Raw genomic sequence first — 14,029 nt, forward strand, 5'->3', positions numbered from 1 at the left:
CAGCTATTTTCAAGCATAACACGTGTACGACGAAGAATAAATCACGCATCACTGCGCTTCTGTGAAGGGAGGGAGATATATTTTGTTGGCCGAACGAGGCGATCATGTTTGGACACTAGTTGGACATCTCTATGGACAGCTATTTTTCGTGGCACATTATGTTTAATCACAACAACGTCACGTTTACTTTAGCTCCTCAGTGTTTGGGTCGGGACATGTAGGACTGTATGGGCCGTTTGCACCAAGAAGCATTAAGCCTTAATATGGTTTAAATCAAGGTTTATCTATTAATCCTGTTGCACCAAACTTTAAACCTAGTTTTCACTAATCCGGTTTAGTTTTAAACCAGCCTTTTAATCTTGGTTTTAATTTTCACAGTAAACCTGGATTAATGTCAATCCTGTTGCACCACAACTTTAAACTTTGATTTAAGTATCAATAAGGGATTCATTCTAAACCAGCAGGAGAGGAGGTTTAAATTAAAACAACCACCCTGGTGCCCAGAGGGCCATGCCAACCACCCTGGTGCCCAGAGGGCCATGCCAACCACACTGGTGCCCAGAGGGCCATGCTAACCACACTGGTGCCCAGAGGGCCATGCCAACCACCCTGGTGCCCAGAGGGCCATGCCAACCACCCTGGTGCCCAGAGGGCCATGCCAACCACCCTGGTGCCCAGAGGGCCATGCCAACCACCCTGGTGCCCAGAGGGCCATGCCAACCACCCTGGTGCCCAGAGGGCCATGCTAACCACCCTGGTGCCCAGAGGGCCATGCTAACCACCCTGTACTCACATCCCCATTCAAAACCCTGGTGGAGCAAATGGAGAGCTGTTTCGCAACAGGAAGGGACACTTTTCTATTAATGTTCAGGCTGTGTGTGACACAAATCAGCAACATTGTAGCTCGATGGCCAGGATCAACACATGGCAGCCACCTCTGTGCTCTGCTTGAGAGTCAGGCCTTTCAAGGCCACCTCGTTGGTGACCTTGGATATATGCCTGCCGTGCCTAACCTGATGACCCCCATTTTGCACCCTCAAACACCAGCAGAGAGACGGCACAATACCAGCCACATTAAAGGAGAATTCCAGACTAAAAGGCTTTCTTACCTTTCTTTGTAGTCGTTACGTCCCCATCAAAGAGATCCAGGTGTTATTTTGTGCAAAAGCTCCTTATTGGCTGTTTCCCCTACCATAAGCCCTCAATGAATTGCATTGAATTGAATGGGAATTAAAGGGGGCTATGGGGTGTTGTGCTAATTCGCATATTTCCATCGCTCAAAATTATAATTTATTTGTATATATCCTCTCTTCATAATGTAAATAATATCCCAAGCGGCACACTTTACTACTTCTTTCGATGGAAATAAGCGAACTAGCCCATAGCCCCATTCAATTCCCATTCAATGCAATGCAATTCATTGAGGGCTTATGGTAGGGGAAATAGCCAATAAGGAGTTTTTGCACAAAAAAACACCTGGACCTCTTTGGTGGGGACGTAACAACTACAAAGAAATGTAAGAAAGATAAGAAAGCATTCTAGCATGGAATTCTCCTTTAAAGCAAGAGGTCTTGTGGAGAGAGTGTTTGGAAAAGGAGGTTTCCTTGCTTGAAGGATGGGCTTCAAATGAAGCTAAAGACAACATTGACAGTCATTGTTGTGCAGTGGCAGTGTTGTGCAACTTTGGGAAGAGATTATGGAGACGAGCTGCCAGAAGATGCTGAAGAGGGCAGAGAAGATGACCAGGAGGAGGAACACGCTGCTGAAGAGGGTCCCCATGACGACGGAGAAGATGACCAGGAGGAACACGCTGCTGAAGAGGGTCTCCATGACGACAGAGAAGATGACCAGGAGGAGGAACACGCTGCTGAAGAGGGTCTCCATGACGACAGAGAAGATGACCAGGAGGAACACGCTGCTGAAGAGGGTTCCCATGACGACAGAGAAGATGACCAGGAGGAGGAACACGCTGCTGAAGAGGGTTCCCATGACGACAGAGAAGATGACCAGGAGGAGGAACACGCTGCTGAAGAGGGTCCCCATGACGACAGAGAAGATGACCAGGAGGAGGAACACGCTGCTGAAGAGGGTCTCCATGACGACGGAGAAGATGACCAGGAGGAGGAACACGCTGCTGAAGAGGGTCCCCATGACGACAGAGAAGATGACCAGGAGGAGGAACACGCTGCTGAAGAGGGTTCCCATGACAACAGAGAAGATGACCAGGAGGAACACGCTGCTGAAGAGGGTCTCCATGACGACAGAGAAGATGACCAGGAGGAGGAACACGCTGCTGAAGAGGGTCTCCATGACGACAGAGAAGATGACCAGGAGGAGGAACACGCTGCTGAAGAGGGTTCCCATGACGACGGAGAAGATGACCAGGAGGAACACGCTGCTGAAGAGGGTTCCCATGACGACAGAGAAGATGACCAGGAGGAACACGCTGCTGAAGAGGGTCTCCATGACGACAGAGAAGATGACCAGGAGGAGGAACACGCTGCTGAAGAGGGTCTCCATGACGACAGAGAAGATGACCAGGAGGAGGAACACGCTGCTGAAGAGGGTTCCCATGACGACGGAGAAGATGACCAGGAGGAGGAACACGCTGCTGAAGAGGGTTCCCATGACGACAGAGAAGATGACCAGGAGGAGGAACACGCTGCTGAAGAGGGTTCCCATGACGACGGAGAAGATGACCAGGAGGAACACGCTGCTGAAGAGGGTTCCCATGACGACAGAGAAGATGACCAGGAGGAGGAACACGTTGCTGAAGAGGGTCTCCATGACGACAGAGAAGATGACCAGGAGGAGGAACACGCTGCTGAAGAGGGTCTCCATGACGACAGAGAAGATGACCAGGAGGAGGAACACGCTGCTGAAGAGGGTCTCCATGACGACAGAGAAGATGACCAGGAGGAGGAACACGATGCTGAAGAGGGTTCCCATGACGACAGAGAAGATGACCAGGAGGAGGAACACGCTGCTGAAGAGGGTCTCCATGACGACAGAGATGACCAGGAGGAGGAACACGCTGCTGAAGAGGGTTCCCATGACGACAGAGAAGATGACCAGGAGGAACACGCTGCTGAAGAGGGTTCCCATGACGACAGAGAAGATGACCAGGAGGAGGAACACGCTGCTGAAGAGGGTCTCCATGACGACGGAGAAGATGACCAGGAGGAGGAACACGCTGCTGAAGAGGGTCTCCATGACGACAGAGAAGATGACCAGGAGGAGGAACACGCTGCTGAAGAGGGTTCCCATGACGACAGAGAAGATGACCAGGAGGAGGAACACGCTGCTGAAGAGGGTTCCCATGACGACAGAGAAGATGACCAGGAGGAGGAACACGCTGCTGAAGAGGGTCTCCATGACGACAGAGAAGATGACCAGGAGGAGGAACACGCTGCTGAAGAGGGTCTCCATGACGACAGAGAAGATGACCAGGAGGAGGAACACGCTGCTGAAGAGGGTTCCCATGACGACAGAGAAGATGACCAGGAGGAGGAACACGCTGCTGAAGAGGGTTCCCATGACGACAGAGAAGATGACCAGGAGGAGGAACACGCTGCTGAAGAGGGTCTCCATGACGACAGAGAAGATGACCAGGAGGAGGAACACGCTGCTGAAGAGGGTTCCCATGACGACAGAGAAGATGACCAGGAGGAGGAACACGCTGCTGAAGAGGGTCCCCATGACGACAGAGAAGATGACCAGGAGGAACACGCTGCTGAAGAGGGTTCCCATGACGACAGAGAAGATGACCAGGAGGAACACGCTGCTGAAGAGGGTCTCCATGACGACAGAGAAGATGACCAGGAGGAGGAACACGCTGCTGAAGAGGGTCTCCATGACGACAGAGAAGATGACCAGGAGGAGGAACACGCTGCTGAAGAGGGTCTCCATGACGACGGAGAAGATGACCAGGAGGAGGAACACGCTGCTGAAGAGGGTCTCCATGACGACAGAGAAGATGACCAGGAGGAGGAACACGCTGCTGAAGAGGGTTCCCATGACGACAGAGAAGATGACCAGGAGGAGGAACACGCTGCTGAAGAGGGTTCCCATGACGACAGAGAAGATGACCAGGAGGAACACGCTGCTGAAGAGGGTCTCCATGACGACAGAGAAGATGACCAGGAGGAGGAACACGCTGCTGAAGAGGGTCTCCATGACGACAGAGAAGATGACCAGGAGGAGGAACACGCTGCTGAAGAGGGTCTCCATGACGACAGAGAAGATGACCAGGAGGAGGAACACGCTGCTGAAGAGGGTTCCCATGACGACAGAGAAGATGACCAGGAGGAACACGCTGCTGAAGAGGGTCACCATGACGACAGAGAAGATGACCAGGAGGAGGAACACGCTGCTGAAGAGGGTCTCCATGACGACAGAGAAGATGACCAGGAGGAGGAACACGCTGCTGAAGAGGGTTCCCATGACGACAGAGAAGATGACCAGGAGGAGGAACACGCTGCTGAAGAGGGTCTCCATGACGACAGAGAAGATGACCAGGAGGAGGAACACGCTGCTGAAGAGGGTTCCCATGACGACAGAGAAGATGACCAGGAGGAACACGCTGCTGAAGAGGGTTCCCATGACGACAGAGAAGATGACCAGGAGGAGGAACACGCTGCTGAAGAGGGTCCCCATGACGACAGAGAAGATGACCAGGAGGAGGAACACGCTGCTGAAGAGGGTCTCCATGACGACAGAGAAGATGACCAGGAGGAGGAACACGCTGCTGAAGAGGGTCTCCATGACGACAGAGAAGATGACCAGGAGGAGGAACACGCTGCTGAAGAGGGTCTCCATGACGACGGAGAAGATGACCAGGAGGAGGAACACGCTGCTGAAGAGGGTTCCCATGATGACAGAGAAGATGACCAGGAGGAGGAACACGCTGCTGAAGAGGGTCTCCATGACGACAGAGAAGATGACCAGGAGGAACACGCTGCTGAAGAGGGTCTCCATGACGACAGAGAAGATGACCAGGAGGAGGAACACGCTGCTGAAGAGGGTTCCCATGACGACAGAGAAGATGACCAGGAGGAGGAACACGCTGCTGAAGAGGGTTCCCATGATGACAGAGAAGATGACCAGGAGGAACACGCTGCTGAAGAGGGTTCCCATGACGACAGAGAAGATGACCAGGAGGAACACGCTGCTGAAGAGGGTCACCATGACGACAGAGAAGATGACCAGGAGGAGGAACACGCTGCTGAAGAGGGTCTCCATGACGACAGAGAAGATGACCAGGAGGAGGAACACGCTGCTGAAGAGGGTTCCCATGACGACAGAGAAGATGACCAGGAGGAGGAACACGCTGCTGAAGAGGGTCTCCATGACGACAGAGAAGATGACCAGGAGGAGGAACACGCTGCTGAAGAGGGTCTCCATGACGACAGAGAAGATGACCAGGAGGAGGAACACGCTGCTGAAGAGGGTTCCCATGACGACAGAGAAGATGACCAGGAGGAGGAACACGCTGCTGAAGAGGGTTCCCATGACGACAGAGAAGATGACCAGGAGGAGGAACACGCTGCTGAAGAGGGTTCCCATGACGACAGAGAAGATGACCAGGAGGAACACGCTGCTGAAGAGGGTTCCCATGACGACAGAGAAGATGACCAGGAGGAGGAACACGCTGCTGAAGAGGGTCTCCATGACGACAGAGAAGATGACCAGGAGGAGAAGTTTTAATGTATTTATCGCAATTCAATTACATAATGTTAGATATTTACATATTTTTTTCATGGCAGGAATCAATGAATATTAATAAAACATATGTTCGGACACAATTAATGAATTATGTGTCTCACATGCATCATGTATTTAGCCAACGTTTGTGATAAAGAATCTCGCGAATATGTTCTACAGCAAGCAACTGATTCCTCTCCTAACGTCATGCGCTGGGCCTGGGTGATGCAATGACTCAGATTAGTAATACTATTGCAAATGAGTAGATTTATTATAAATAAAATAAAACAATTTCAAATAAATGCACAGATCATTCATTTTGTCTCGAAAGATCTGCAGCTTCGAGATCCGCCAGGGAAGAAGAGAGAGGGGAAAACAAACGGTTAATAAGTACATTTTGTGTAGATTTCTTTCCAAAAAGAGACACTGAAAGTACCGCCGCATTCTTCACTTGCTGTCGCCATTGTAGTTCTGTGGTTTATTGTAGTTCTGTGGTTTATTGTAGTTCTGTGGTTTATTGTAGTTCTGTGGTTTGGTTTGGATTCATGGTATGCACAGCGCCCCCTAGCTTCAGACCGGAGAGGGGAGTGTCCGCTCAGATTCTGAGCGCGACGTACTTCCCTCACAGCCTAGGGATACAGTCGTTTTTTTCCCCAGAAGTTTTTCTCGCCCCCCCCCCCCTAGTGGCGAGAAATAAAACTTCTGGGAACTCAGATTAGGGATAGATTCTTAGAGTATATGTACAATAGAGAAGGCACCCGGAGGAAACCCTGAGGCCAAATGGACATAGTGGCCCAATTTGTCATTGCAGCTCGAGCCAGCGCTGCTCCGTTGACTAGCATTGCGCAACGTTCATGTGTTTGAGGCCGTTGACACGTGAACGAATGTTTCATACGTGAACGCAGCACAAACGGCACAATGATAGTCAACGGCACAGCGCGTTCATGTGTTTGAGGCAAATCCATCCCAGAATGCACTCTGTTCCTATACCAGGAAGGAGGAGTGAAATCACCTCATGCGCTTTTGAGCAACTTAATGCAAGTGGATGGGAGGAGAACTCGGGTGTCTTCTCTATTCATATATAACTCTATGGATAGATTGGGTTGAGAACTGGCTCATTTCTTCTTCTCCTTCCTCTTCTTCTTCTTCCGGACGGTGAGCGTCGTCGCCCCCTTGTGGGACAGCGTGGTGTCCACCAGCGCGGGGGGTTTGGCGGTCTTGTAGGCCGCGGACCTCCTGAGGCGCTCGCCCTTCACGCCGACCACGTGGGGCAGCAGAGGAGGGGTCCTCAGGCCCAGGCCGGTCCCCCGGGGCGCGTGGGCCCTGAGCACCATCTGGGCCCCCTCCACCCCGGTCACCGCTACCCAGCCTGCAGCACAGAGAACACACGTCACAAAGGACCAATACGGCAATATGGAAGTATTGTGTGACAGTTAAAGCACCAATACGGTAATATGGAAGTATTGTGTGGCAGTCAAAGCACCAATACGGTAATATGGAAGTATTGTGTGACAGTTAAAGCACAAATACGGTAATATGGAAGTATTGTGTGACAGTCAAAGCACCAATACGGTAATATGGAAGTATTGTGTGACAGTTAAAGCACAAATACGGTAATATGGAAGTATTGTGTGGCAGTTAAAGCACAAATACGGTAATATGGAAGTATTGTGTGACAGTCAAAGCACCAATACGGTAATATGGAAGTATTGTGTGACAGTCAAAGCACCAATACGGTAATATGGAAGTATTGTGTGACAGTCAAAGCACCAATACGGTAATATGGAAGTATTGTGTGACAGTCAAAGCACCAATACGGTAATATGGAAGTATTGTGTGACAGTCAAAGCACAAATACAGTAATATGGAAGTATTGTGTGGCAGTTAAAGCACCAATACGGTAATATGGAAGTATTGTGTGACAGTCAAAGCACAAATACAGTAATATGGAAGTATTGTGTGACAGTCAAAGCACCAATACGGTAATATGGAAGTATTGTGTGACAGTTAAAGCACCAATACGGCAATATGGAAGTATTGTGTGACAGTCAAAGCACAAATACGGTAATATGGAAGTATTGTGTGACAGTCAAAGCACCAATACGGTAATATGGAAGTATTGTGTGACAGTCAAAGCACAAATACGGTAATATGGAAGTATTGTGTGACAGTCAAAGCACAAATACGGTAATATGGAAGTATTGTGTGACAGTCAAAGCACAAATACGGTAATATGGAAGTATTGTGTGACAGTCAAAGCACCAATACGGTAATATGGAAGTATTGTGTGACAGTCAAAGCACAAATACGGTAATATGGAAGTATTGTGTGACAGTCAAAGCACAAATACGGTAATATGGAAGTATTGTGTGACAGTCAAAGCACAAATACGGTAATATGGAAGTATTGTGTGACAGTCAAAGCACAAATACGGTAATATGGAAGTATTGTGTGACAGTCAAAGCACAAATACGGTAATATGGAAGTATTGTGTGACAGTCAAAGCACAAATACGGTAATATGGAAGTATTGTGTGACAGTCAAAGCACAAATACGGTAATATGGAAGTATTGTGTGACAGTCAAAGCACAAATACGGTAATATGGAAGTATTGTGTGACAGTCAAAGCACAAATACGGTAATATGGAAGTATTGTGTGACAGTCAAAGCACCAATACGGTAATATGGAAGTATTGTGTGACAGTCAAAGCACAAATACGGTAATATGGAAGTATTGTGTGACAGTCAAAGCACAAATACGGTAATATGGAAGTATTGTGTGACAGTCAAAGCACAAATACGGTAATATGGAAGTATTGTGTGACAGTCAAAGCACAAATACGGTAATATGGAAGTATTGTGTGACAGTCAAAGCACAAATACGGTAATATGGAAGTATTGTGTGACAGTCAAAGCACAAATACGGTAATATGGAAGTATTGTGTGACAGTCAAAGCACAAATACGGTAATATGGAAGTATTGTGTGACAGTCAAAGCACAAATACGGTAATATGGAAGTATTGTGTGACAGTCAAAGCACAAATACGGTAATATGGAAGTATTGTGTGACAGTCAAAGCACAAATACGGTAATATGGAAGTATTGTGTGACAGTCAAAGCACAAATACGGTAATATGGAAGTATTGTGTGACAGTCAAAGCACAAATACGGTAATATGGAAGTATTGTGTGACAGTCAAAGCACAAATACGGTAATATGGAAGTATTGTGTGACAGTCAAAGCACAAATACGGTAATATGGAAGTATTGTGTGACAGTCAAAGCACAAATACGGTAATATGGAAGTATTGTGTGACAGTTAAAGCACCAATACGGTAATATGGAAGTATTGTGTGACAGTCAAAGCACCAATACGGTAATATGGAAGTATTGTGTGACAGTCAAAGCACCAATACGGTAATATGGAAGTATTGTGTGACAGTCAAAGCACCAATACAGTAATATGGAAGTATTGTGTGACAGTCAAAGCACAAATACGGTAATATGGAAGTATTGTGTGACAGTCAAAGCACCAATACGGTAATATGGAAGTATTGTGTGACAGTCAAAGCACCAATACAGTAATATGGAAGTATTGTGTGACAGTCAAAGCACCAATACGGTAATATGGAAGTATGAGTCAAACATCGACGGTGAATGTGTGTGTGTGTGTGTGTGTGTGTGTGTGGCCTCTGACTGACCTGCGGAGGACATGGTGAGGTCAGCGCTGGCGGTCATGTGACCCTGTCCCTCCAGGGTAAACTCCTCCCACACCAGAGGAGGAAACGTCCTCATTCGCTGCTCGCCTCCCATCGGCACCTGACGACAACAACAACAACAACAACAACATAACTAAACAAAAAACAATAATTACAATTTCACAATGTAAAGGTCTGGCTGCGATTAACCCATTCTGACCTGAGATCAGATTCATACGAGGTTTCCACTGGACACACACACTGGTCTGATTAACCCATTCTGACCTGAGATCAGATTCATACGAGGTTTCCACTAGGACACACACTGGTCTGATTAACCCATTCTGACCTGAGATCAGATTCATACCAGGTTTCCACTGGACACACACTGGTCTGATGAACCCATTCTGACCTGAGATCAGATTCATACGAGGTTTCCACTGGACACAACACACTGGTCTGATTAACCCATTCTGACCTGAGATCAGATTCATACCAGGTTTCCACTGGACACACACACTGGTCTGATGAACCCATTCTGACCTGAGATCAGATTAAAAAAATGTCAGTCGTTCTTCGATTTTTCAAAAATAGCAGACCTACAAGCTCGTAGCGCGCCACTCGGTGGCGCGCTATGAGCTTGTAGATCTGCTATTTTTCAACAGCTAAAGCATAACATGATGCTGACACCAAAATGGGTTCCCGTTCAGAACGGGTTAAGGATCTAATAAGAGCCTTTCTTGGCCCCACCCCCTCGGACTGACCTCATGCTTCCTTCTATGCATGAGGAGTCCAAGTTGCTCCTTTTCACCTGACAGAGGAGAGTTTCCCTGGTTGGACGTAGCGCGTGGAAGGAACACGTTATTCCAACCAGTTCCTTTCCCCTCCATCAGGCGCCCCGGCTGACCAGGGGGAGGCAGTTTAGTGACCAGGATTACTGCATGTTTTTGTGAGGGTATCTACCCTAGGGGACACGAGGAGAACATGTGAGGGTATCTACCCTAGGGGACACGGGGAGAACATGTGAGTGTACCTACCCTAGGGGGACAAGGGGAGAACATGTGAGGGTACCTACCCTAGGGGACACGGGGAGAACATGTGAGGGTATCTACCCTATAGGGGACACGGGGAGAACATGTGAGGGTACCTACCCTAGGGGACACTGGGAGAACATGTGAGGGTATCTACCCTAGGGGACACGGGGAGAACATGTGAGGGTACCTACACTAGGGGACACGGGGAGAACATGTGAGGGTACCTACCCTAGGGGACACGGGGAGAACATGTGAGGGTATCTACCCTAGGGGACACGGGGAGAACATGTGAGGGTACCTACCCTAGGGGACACGGGGAGAACATGTGAGGGTACCTACCCTAGGGGACACGGGGAGAACATGTGAGGGTACCTACCCTAGGGGACACGGGGAGAACATGTGAGGGTATCTACCCTAGGGGACACGGGAAGAACATGTGAGGGTACCTACCCTAGGGGACACAGGGAGAACATGTGAGGGTATCTACCCTAGGGGACACGGGGAGAACATGTGAGGGTACCTACCCTATAGGGGACACGGGGAGAACATGTGAGGGTACCTACCCTAGAGGACATGGGGAGAACATGTGAGGGTACCTACCCTATAGGGGACACGGGGAGAACATGTGAGGGTACCTACCCTAGGGGACACAGGGAGAACATGTGAGGGTACCTACCCTATAGGGGACACGGGGAGAACATGTGAGGGTACCTACCCTAGGGGACATGGGGAGAACATGTGAGGGTACCTACCCTAGGGGACACAGGGAGAACATGTGAGGGTATCTACCCTAGGGGACACGGGGAGAACATGTGAGGGTACCTACCCTAGGGGACACGGGGAGAACATGTGAGGGTACCTACCCTAGGGGACACGGGGAGAACATGTGAGGGTACCTACCCTATAGGGGACACGGGGAGAACATGTGAGGGTACCTACCCTAGGGGACACGGGGAGAACATGCAAACTCCACACAGAAAGACCCTTTCGCCATCAGTGCCCAACCCCGCCTCGGGTATGGGCACTGATGACGCGGAGGAGGGAACACGCCCCCAGCGGGAATCGAACCCAGGACCCTCTAGCTGTGAGGCGACGGCACTACCCACTGTAGTAGATTCACGTTTGAGCAAGAATCGTGCAGCACAATAATTAATAATTAATATTATTAATGGTGTCGGACAGGCTGTGTGTCAGCAAACCCTCAGCAAAATAATAATGAATACTAATTATTCATATTAATAATGTGTGGTGGTTCTCACCCACAGCATAATAATAATGAATACTAATTATTCATATTAATAATGTGTGGGTGGTTCTCACCCCCAGCATAATAATAATGAATACTAATTATTCATATTAATAATGTGTGGTGGTTCTCACCCCCAGCCAGTGCCGTATCCAGGGAATAATCAGCAGGGGGGCATTCATATTTCCAAGGGGGGCACTTGATTTTTCAAGTTCACATCCATATATAGCAATTAAGCTCTCACATTGGCCTATACAATAAAACAACACAAAAGGCTTGGAGAAGGGCTACAAGTATAGGTTCCAATTATACACCAAAACAAATAATATAGCCTAATTATTGTAGCCAACAGAACAAACAAACAAACATAGCCTATATACTGTCATGTGGAAACACGATCGCATCGCACCAACAACACAATGAACACAATGAGCATCTCCACGGCGGGAGGAAAGTAGAAAAAAAGACTATAGCCTATGCACCAACCATTAATCACCAACAAATAGTTGAGCATTTAGGCTTATAGTGTCTTTTATATGTGGCCATCTCCACGGTAGGGGAATATGAGTAAAAGTTTATGCACCAACCAAAAACAACAAGTCTATATAGTGTATTTATGTCGGGAGGCAAAGGGGGGGGGGGATCTGCGCGTCTGCAGATTGCACGTTTGCCATTATGAAGGGCGCGTTCGGAAATACCACACCGGAGCACACTCTCCTATTAGTTTGCATTGCACAGTGGGCTCAGTGCGCTATTTCCGAACGCGCCCGAAGGCTACTTGGGTATTTGTCCCGTTTTACCTGATTCAGTGACGGTGTGCCAGAACCAAGAACCTCTGGTGGAGAAGCATGCGGTGGTGGTGGAGGTCCGAAAGTTGAGCTGCTGCTGTGGAAGTTGCGACAGCAGCCCTCTGCCTCACTGGAATAATGCTATCCGACACTCGCGAACCCCATCCGACGACCGAATTTCGTTGTGCATTTAGTAGTGCTCGGTGCTCGACTCCCCGCAATGGCCCGCAATATTAACAACAACAGGCGACATGGTGTTGGTTTCAGTATCGTCATCAGTCTGCCTTTCTGAAGGTGCTGGTGGGTTTATAGAGTTTGGTGTTTTGGCTTTGAGCCAGTTCCTAATATCCATGATTCAATTTTACCGGTTTGGGTTTGTTTTCACTGTGACTGAAGCATGGACTGAAGTCACACAGGTAATGACGTAGCTTTTGGTGCGCTGCATCAAAACGAATCCGACTAGGTGCACCGACTATAGGTGCCAGTGTACTTGTTATTATTGCATTTTTATTACTATGAATTAATTAGAAAATGTAAATTTATTATAAACACAAAGAACATGAAAATAACACATTATATATATTTTAAACCTGTAAAACATTAAAAATAATGGTGGGGTAGGGTTCTGGACTGGGGGGGCACAAAGTCTATCTGGGGGGGCAGTGCCCCCTAGTGCCCCCCCGTAGAAACGGCACTGCCCCCAGCATAATAATAATGAATACTAATTATTCATATTAATAATGTGTGGGTGGTTCTCACCCCCAGCATAATAATAATGAATACTAATTATTCATATTAATAATGTGTGGGTGGTTCTCACCCACAGCATAATAATAATGAATACTAATTATTAATATTAATAATGTGTGGGTGGTTCTCACCCCCAGCATAATAATAATTAATACTAATTATTCATATTAATAATGTGTGGGTGGTTCTCACCCACAGCATAATAATAATGAATACTAATTATTAATATTAATAATGTGTGGGTGGTTCTCACCCCCAGCATAATAATAATTAATACTAATTATTCATATTAATAATGTGTGGTGGTTCTCACGCCCAGCATAATAATAATATTGAATACTAATTATTAATATTAATAATGTGTGGTGGTTCTCACCCCCAGCATAATAATATTGAATACTAATTATTAATATTAATAATGTGTGGGTGGTTCTCACCCCCAGCATAATAATATTGAATACTAATTATTAATATTAATAATGTGTGGGTGGTTCTCACCCCCTAGCATAATAATAATAATGAATACTAATTATTCATATTAATAATGTGTGGTGGGTCTCACGCCCAGCATAATAATATTGAATACTAATTATTCATATTAATAATGTGTGGGTGGTTCTCACCCCTAGCATAATAATAATTAATACTAATTATTCATATTAATAATGTGTGGTGGTTCTCACCCCCAGCAGGGCAGAGCGTCCTCCGTGCTTGGCGTAAACCTCGTCGGCGCGCTCCAGGGTGGTGACGTGAAGAGGGAGCAGGTTGGAGGCAACCACGCTCAGCCAGCAGGGATGTTCTCCCTGTTAG

The 14,029-nt window shown here is 47.6% G+C and overlaps 1 protein-coding gene across 2 annotated transcripts in view; it reads right to left on the bottom strand.

Annotated features, from left to right (window-relative positions):
* Window positions 1–5,979: 5,979 nt before the first annotated feature.
* The window catches only part of noa1 (nitric oxide associated 1), a 31,849-nt gene continuing 23,799 nt past the window's right edge, over window positions 5,980–14,029 (bottom strand). For both annotated transcript variants that reach the window (XM_080774428.1, XM_080774427.1), the window contains exons 12-14: window positions 13,903–14,022; window positions 9,405–9,522; window positions 5,980–7,072 (exon numbers count right to left, since the gene is read on the bottom strand). In XM_080774428.1, coding sequence (XP_080630554.1) covers window positions 6,819–7,072; window positions 9,405–9,522; window positions 13,903–14,022 — 492 coding nt within the window. In that variant the 3' untranslated portion in view covers window positions 5,980–6,818. The remainder of the gene's footprint in view (window positions 7,073–9,404; window positions 9,523–13,902; window positions 14,023–14,029) is intronic.

Source organism: Protomyctophum bolini (genome assembly GCF_963924005.1).
Source record: "Protomyctophum bolini genome assembly, chromosome: 10".
Classification (NCBI taxonomy): domain Eukaryota; kingdom Metazoa; phylum Chordata; class Actinopteri; order Myctophiformes; family Myctophidae; genus Protomyctophum; species Protomyctophum bolini.